The following is an 8,123-nucleotide window of genomic DNA, read 5'->3' on the forward strand; positions in this document are numbered from 1 at the left end:
TGTTCCCTCTGGCCGAAGATGGGAGATTTTGAGCTTGAATGAAGGATAATAATTGCAGTGGATCAAACCTCATCAAATTGGTTTAAATCGTGAGTTCATACTGATATTTTTTTCTTAAAAATTTATTTGGAGAATGATAGAGAGTTCATTATCCTGAAAACTCATAAATACAAGGAAAGAATCAAGTATTGGTCTTGCTTTTCCTCTGTGGAACTATATTTCCTGGTAACCAAATATCAGTAGCACATGAGGAGAAGCATCTCTTTATAGCAGTATTTTAACTAATAAATGAAAATGAGATGATAGAATCAGACAGCCAGCATTTTGCAATCCCCACTGAATCATTGCATCTAATCACAGCATCAACAGCTGCTGGCATCACAGAAAGAGAGACAACCAGACTCCATGGGCCCTGATGGAAGACAGACCACCCCTGTCATCCTGCTGAAGGGGCTGGGCCTGTGTCTCATCAGGCCTCTGGATCTGGCTGCCAATGTGCAGGAAATGCAGAGGACAGAGGAACATGCTGAAGGGCACCATGAAGATGCAATCAGCAAAGTCCAGACCACAGGAAACTCTACAGCTCAACTGCTTTGGATTCTTTAACAGATAAATTGCATGGAAAATAAAGGGGTGGAGAGGAAACCCATAGATTAAAAAAGACTTAACAAACAACAAAAACTTGTTCATGGACAAGTCTAAATGACTGTGTCTGGAGATACACACTTGTGTGATAAAACTATGAAGAAACCCAAATAGGGGATTGCTATGGGACTCAGGCCAGGGGTTACGTTTGGGATGTAGGAGGGGGTCACATCAATCTGGCACACACGAGGGGACCTCAGGTGACTAGCCGAGTTCTCTTTTTTGACTGGGGTGGTGATTATAAAGGCATTTGCCTTATGACAACTTATTAAATCATACCTTCATTTTATGTAGTTTTTGCATCTGTGTTTCATTTTATGATAAAGAGGTTTAAAAAATATGTCTAGCACAGTGCCTGGGACGTAGACCTATAATAAACGTCGGCCTCTTGTCCTTCCTCCCAATCATTTGGCGATGGGATTTGACTTCTTCGTGCGGGTCCCAAGCTCGGCACGTTATGCACACTCCCTCACCGGTTACCCCTGCCCCCCACCAAACCGTGGGCTCCAATAAGGCAGGATCGTGTCTCCCTTGTTCACTTTGGTTCTCCAAGCGCCTGGTGCCCAGGAGGCACTCAAAACACACTTGTTGAGCAAGTGAATCTATGAGTGTGTTTTGCAGCTGTAGATGCAGTCGGTATGTGTCAAAGTGTGCTTATCCACAGCCAGGGCAGATGGAAACCAGAGGGTGTTTCCCATGTTTGGATCCTGGTGCAGTTTGCTAGGAGGGCCATGAGGAATTCACATGGAGCAGCTGGGCTGCAGAGGTCACCATGGTTCTCCAGTGGAGCTGTCTCTGCTCCTCCACGGACCTTGGTCCCTGTGGCAGCTGTGGCCCAACTTTCCCATCAGCCTTGTGTGCTGTGGTTCCCCTTAGGCTCCGCCAGGAGAAGACAGACACCGTGCGCTGCATCAAGTCCTGCCGCCCCAACGATGTGGCTTGCATGCTGGATCCGGTGCACACCATCTCCCACACTGTCATCTCGCTGCCCACCTTCCGCGAGTTCACCCGCCCTGAAGGTGAGTGGAATTGGTCTGGGAGGCCTGTCCCCCCACCCCTTCAGGGCCTCCCTCTGCTTGGGCTGAGAGCTTGGCTACAGGAGCCATTCCTTATAAGATGTGGTTTGGGATTTGAAGTGTAGATCCTTCCCTGCCACTGCATCTCCTCCATGTACCCAGATGGCATAGCTCCATTTCAGCCCATTTCTGGGTCTCAGTTCAGGGGTCTCTTCTCATGGGTAACAACTGTTCTGCAAATAGCTATAAAGCATTCATTCTGTGCTGAGCGCAAGGGAGTCAGGGAGGGCCTCTGGGAGGAAGTGACTTCCACGCTGGGAACTGTGTGGTGACTGCATGGTGAGTAAAGGAGAAGGGGAGAGGAGGGTGCCAAGCAGAGCGGGACACCGCTGAAAGGTCTGGATGTATTTAGGGGCAGTGTTGGCATTTGAGGAACTAAGCGAAGTATTTGGTAAGAGATGGACTGGAAGGGTAAGCAAGAAATTGGAGTTGGGGCTTTGGGGAGACATTGAAATGTTGCAACTGATGAGATTTGCATATCGAAACATCCCCTGGGATAACTGGGGGCAGATGTACTGGAGGGGCTGGACTGGGAGTAATGTGGTCGGTGTTCCCATGCCCCGGCCTGCTCTGAGAGAGCTTGTGGCATGCTGTATAGACCTGCCATCACAGCACCCTTTCCCTGGTATGAGGCCGGGCTGCATGCTCCAGAGCCCCACAGAGGCTGCAGGTGGAGCTCTACCCTGCAGACCTCGCTTCCAGGTTGTGCAGCCTATGTGCTGGGGCTGGTGTGGTCCCCAGCCACCCTCTCCTCGGTGGAGTCTCCATCCCTGGCCTTCAGAGGAATATTAGTTCATTCAGCAGATGACAGCTGAGCCTCCTGCGTGTCCAGCTCTGGGCCAGGCTCTCGGACATGGTGATAAGAAAGAGCCCTCAGACACTCCCGGGGAAGACATACAACCAAGCCAGCTGTGACAACACCTGTGTTTACACTAGGACAGAGGAGCCTGGTTGGTGATGGGTGGGGAGGGCGGGAGACCCCGAAGACATGGTTGCTGCAAAGAGCAATCCCAAGCTCGCAGCTACCTACCCGCTGGCTCATTCCTCTAGAAAAGGAAAGGCAGGCAGTCTTCACAGGGAGGCACAGACTTGCTTTGGAGAAAATCACTAGCTGGTATTTGCCTTGTGCAAAATGATGGGGTTTCACCAAACCACATACAAATCCTTCCCAAATCCCTAGTGGCTGGTTTTGTGGCCTCCCTGGCCAGTGCTGATCTGTGGGTTGGTTACCCATGGAGCTGAGTGTGGTTAGAGACACCTGTTAGCATCCCGGGCCCAGAAAATCCAGATCCTGACCTTTAGCATTGAAATGACCTTTAGTGGGCAACAGCCATCTTCCTTCTTTACAGATGAGGAAACTGAGGCCCAGAGATAGGACTCCCCTGAGATCACCCAGACCAGGGTGGATTCTGGGCCTTCACTCTTGGCTTCACTGTCAGGTGGTCTGGGAGATGGACGCAGCCACCAGGCCGCCCAGCCCACCCTGCGGAGTGGCTTGTCTGACCCACGGCACTGCAGGCAGGACAGGGGACTGCTCCTTTGGCCTTTCTGCCCTCTCCCTGTGTCCCCTCATCTACCTCTTTCCCCCCAGCTTCATGAATATTCATGACTAATTACCAATTCAGCGTTGATTAGCTCCCTGACCTGGAGGAAGATCTGAAATCTCTCTAGACCTGACTTTGCCCACTGATAAACACGGAGAGGCTGTGATGTAGGCTGCTCGGGACCCCACCTTCTCCACGCAGGGGTCATGCCCCGTTGTGAACGGCTGCTTGTGTTAGGTCCTCGTTATGGCAGGCGGGTCCCTGGGGTCGACTGGGCCCAGCACTGCACCCTTTCCCACGCCCTGCCCTCTCGCTGCAGAGATCATCTTTCTCCGGGCCGTCACGCCACTGTATCCTGCCAACCAGGCTGACATCATCTTCGACATAACAGAATGGAACCTGCGGGACTCCTTTGATATCATCAAGCGCTACATGGATGGCATGAACGTGGGTGAGTGGCCGTAGACATGCCATCTGTCCAGACGCCCCTCCTCCTCCACACCCAAAAGATTAGCCGAGGCCTCCTGTGCCAGTTGGGCAGGGAAACCTCTCCAGAGTGGTGGAGCCTGCCCAAGATCTGATCCTGGCTGTGCCACCAGCTCTCCTGGTGACCCCTCTTGGCCCCACTCTCCCCACCTAGAAAAGGGGTGGATTAAAGAGACCGCTGCATCTCACAGCTGTGAATTTCAAACGATGTCACACAAGTGAAGCACTTATCCCAGGGCTTGGCACAGTCCCTCACTCAGTGGGAGCTGATATGATTCTCTTTCTGTTGGTGGAAAGTAGGAGTCAGAGGACCTGAGCTGTAGGCACAGCCTCGAGACTAACTGGACTTGCTGTGTGACCTTGAGCAGGTCCTCGTCCCCTCCCCACGTCTCAGTTGGTATGAGAACCAAGGTCCGATCGTGGCTCACAGCCCCTCTGAACGCGGAGCCCGCTGCCCTTGCTCCCGAGATTCGGTGTCAGAGGTGCAGAGAGGAGGGCTGGGGCGGAGGTGAAGGACGCCTCTGTGGAGGTGGCTCCTGAGCCGAGGACTTGGGTGAGGAGGAGGTAGAAAGGGTGAACCAGGCAGAGGGACCTGCTCAGGCCAATGCCCAGAGGGAGAAGTTAGTGACTTCAGGAAAGGGCACATAGTTCACGCTGGCTGGAGAGAGGGAGGTGACTGTAGAAGTCCTATTGTTTACAGGCTGGGGACATTGTATATAGGCTGGGACAGGACCCTCCATGTCTGGAAATGGGCTTTGATTAGAACCTGCACATCTGAAAAGACATCCAGAGCCTCTCCACTTTGTGAACTTGTTTCCGTCGTTCATAGTACCTCTCCTGAATTGTCACATTTTAAATAATTTAAATTATTGGACAATGAAAACAGTCACCGCTGCCATTTTGGACTTAGATTTATACTCTGAACACTTTGATAGCAGCTAGGCAATGGAGCGGCAGTCCCTGCCCTCACCTGGGCCTCAGTTTCCCTGTGTGAATTGGGGAGAGTGTGCTTCATAGTCTCTTAGACTCTGGATTCTGTGAGGTCTTGACCAGAACCAGCATCCAGGCGGTTGCCCCTGGGGAGAGCGTTTTGGGGACGTGGTCTCCAGGTGGCGCTGTTGGATCTCAGAACCTTAGTCCCTACCGCCCCAAACACGACGATGGTTGTTAAACTGACAGCTGGAGAAAGGGAATCGTTATTCCCCTCTTGCCAAAGAGACATTTATAGCAACTTTACAAGCTCTTAGATGGGTTTGCATGTTGTAAACATGACTGAGTCATTTGGGGGCTCCCCACCCCCAGCCTCCTCCTCCGCTAGTTGGCAGCAGGAATAATTAGTTAATTACAATTAATGGTACATTAGCCCTTGCTGGGATTCCAAGGGAAAGAAGCACATTTTGGTTGTCAGTAGTCATAAAACTTGCTTCTTGCCCCTGAGTCCCTGCCCTCTCTGGGCCTCAGTTTCCCCATTGTAAAATGAGAGTTTAGATAGAGACCTTAAAGTACCTCTGGCCTCCTGTGAATGAGGGCGGACAGGAGGAGGTGGGGTGTGTGCTGCCTCACTGGGGTTAGGGGAGAGCCCCCTGACACAGGCACACAGAAGCCCACCATGTGCCAGCCCTGTTCTTGACGCTGGGCCTGCAGGTGTGGTGTGACACGGCCCCGGCCTGGGGTGATTCCCAGCACTGGGAACCGTAGGAGTTTGGAATCATGAAACCTTCCAGTTTCTGAATTCTTCCTGAGCTGAGTCTGTACCAGACCCTGGGCCAGGCCTTGCAGATACAGAGATGGATAAGTAGCTCCCAGCGCCTGCCCCTTAGGGCTCTGCATCCCAGCAGGGGAGATGTCCATAAACGGATCATCAAAATATGATGCTGAGACAGGCATGCACAGAGAGACCCCTAGGGTGCTCTTGGGGGCGGCTTCCTTGAAGTTTTTGCATCTTCAGTTCTTTAGTTCCAGCCAAATTCATCCTTGGGGTGGCCTGAGTCAGGAGATTGGGCAGCAGCCAGGCCTAGAAGCAGCACCCACCAGTGCCTTTCCCTGTCTGCACTCCAGACAGAACCAACATGGGGGTTTCTGTTTCTCAGCTTCCCACCCACTGGGGCAGAAAATCCTCCATGTCAGAGCCTAGAGGCTCCTGGAGACCGTCTCTTCCAACCCTTTCTTCTGTAGAAGGGGAAACTGAGGCCCAGAGAGGTGAGGGTACTGCCAGTCTTCTCACAGTGACTCAGGTACTGCGGGCCATGGAACGGAGCCCCAGGGTGTGAGAAGCGACCACAGGTGCCATCTCCTGCAGAATGCTTCCTGGGAATGGAATGTGCCTAAGGCCACAGGGACCGAGTGGCTTCCCCTCACCGCACTTGGTCACGGGTGCCCTGGTCTTTGGAATTCCAGGCTGGGGCTGCATGGGGGAGGGCCCAGCCTGGCCCTTGAGAATCCATCCTGCCCATAGCCCGTTTAGCAGGTGGGCCCCCAGCCCCTTGCACTCCTCAGCATGTTGTAGATGTGCCATCTGGCTGGGCTCCTGGAGTTTACCTGGTGCCAGTGTCATCTCTCAGATAGAGGACTGAGCCAGAGGGGGCCAGGTCCCACTGAGTGGGTAACTAGGCCAAGTTTCTGGGGGTGCTCCTGTCTGTACCCACTGGTTGCTCATCTTGTTTCTCCTTCCTGGGCTTCCTTATCCTCTACCTCCTGCGCTTTCCTCTTCTGCCTCAAGTAACTTCTGCATGCCCTGGGAACTTCGTCCTAGCCTCTGGAGGTGGCTCTCCCAGCACCCAGCTGGACTCGGGCCCAGGCATGAAGCAGCCCTGGGAACGTGGGGTCGAAGCCTCGCCGGCCCCTTGCCACCCATCCCTGAGCGCACTCACCCCTGCCCTCATTCAGTCCTCACAAGTACCGCCAGGAAAGGGACCTGAATGTCTCCCTCCCTCAGGCAAAGGAGGGAACTGAGTTAAACGAGTGACTGTGCGCTGGAAGAGCCCACAGCCCAGGATGTTTTCAAGCTCGTCAGCAGCGTAGTTCTCATCTCAGGCAGCGTCTTGGACAGAAACTCGCTCCGCCAGTGGAGAGGACAAGGCGTTTTCCGGGGCCTCTCAGGCCCACATCTGCTGCTCCCTGCTGTGGCGTGGGAAGCCCCTGAGCCCTGGAGACCTGCCCACTCACAGGTGCCCGCTGAACACCTGCCCACTCTAGGCCATGCCTTGTGTGGACACTGGCAGTGGGGTCAAGAAGGCTTCCCGGGAGAGGGGAGGCCTGAGCTGAGTCTTGACGTATGCGAGGGAGCAACCCTTCGCACCCACAATGCACCAGGAGCTAGTGTTTCGTCACCACCATGGCCTTGTGACGCGGTGGGATTATCCCCACTGACAGATGAGGGAGCAAAGGCCAGAGAGGACAGGAGACTTGCCAAGGCCACTTGGTACCAGGGACCAAGTGGACCGGGAGCCCCCAAACACTGCACTTTCCCTCCGCTGGAGTCCACAGATGGCTCGTGCTGACTTGGGCAAAATTGCTGCGAATTTGGGTGTCCCAGAAAAATAACCAGCATGCAAGCCACCAGATTCCAAGGCTACTGTGCGCAGTCCTCCTAGAGTAACAGAAGGAGGAGGAGCAAACGACCCCAGTCGACTAAGAACCTGAAAGGGCCAGGTCTTCCTCTAATGTATCCTTTAAAGACCAGTTCTTAGTGGGGATCAGGAGACTGTGCAGCAGGGGCTGAGCTGCTGTCTTTGTAAAGCCCCGGTGCATTCCTCTTTAACCAGCTGTCAATGAAAAATGATGGATGCATTTTCAACCTGTGCAAAAATGCTCTGTTAATGCCTGAGGTATTCTCGGGCCACTACAAAGCCTTCCTTACCCAGCTCTGGATTCATTCTTAGCTCTGAGGGTAGAGGCTGGAGTTGGGGGTGCTCCAGGAAGGGGTCTTTCAGGTAATAACTCCTGATGATGACGAATGGGAGAGCCCCAGCCGTGACAGGCACAGGCCGTATATTATCAGCCTGCGGATAGTACCAAAAGGCAGCCTGGGGCCACCTGGGCTCCCGGGGATGCTGGGCTATAGCTGGTGTCTGAGCCTCAGCCCTCCCTCCACCCTCCTGATCACCATCTCTTTTTGACTCTCTGCTCCTCTAGGGAAGGCAAAATCCGTCTATAACGAGGGAAGGCTTTGCCAACATTTCTGTTAAAACCTCACCAAAGCCAAGAGGAGCTAGAGAACATTGAGGTTAGTTTATTTGTTGGCCCACTGCCTAATTTTGCAGGTGGCCTGCCTGATCCTTGGGCCTACAGGGTTGTGACCGCGAACAGAGCTGACTTAGCAGCATTTTGCCAGCCAGCTGTGACAGCAGAGATGTGACAATGGAGCAGTCAG

At 53.5% G+C, this 8,123-nt stretch overlaps 1 protein-coding gene across 1 annotated transcript in view; it reads left to right on the forward strand.

Annotated features, from left to right (window-relative positions):
* Positions 1-6,946, forward strand: part of LOC134368953 (fibulin-1-like) — a 58,419-nt gene extending 51,473 nt beyond the window's left edge. The window contains 4 exon segments of the mRNA XM_063085191.1: positions 1,522-1,664; positions 3,585-3,716; positions 6,471-6,646; positions 6,785-6,946. Coding sequence (XP_062941261.1) covers positions 1,522-1,664; positions 3,585-3,716; positions 6,471-6,646; positions 6,785-6,946 — 613 coding nt within the window.
* The last annotated feature ends 1,177 nt before the right edge of the window (positions 6,947-8,123 follow it).

Source organism: Cynocephalus volans, chromosome Y, assembly GCF_027409185.1.
Source record: "Cynocephalus volans isolate mCynVol1 chromosome Y, mCynVol1.pri, whole genome shotgun sequence".
NCBI classification, from domain to species: Eukaryota; Metazoa; Chordata; class Mammalia; order Dermoptera; family Cynocephalidae; genus Cynocephalus; species Cynocephalus volans.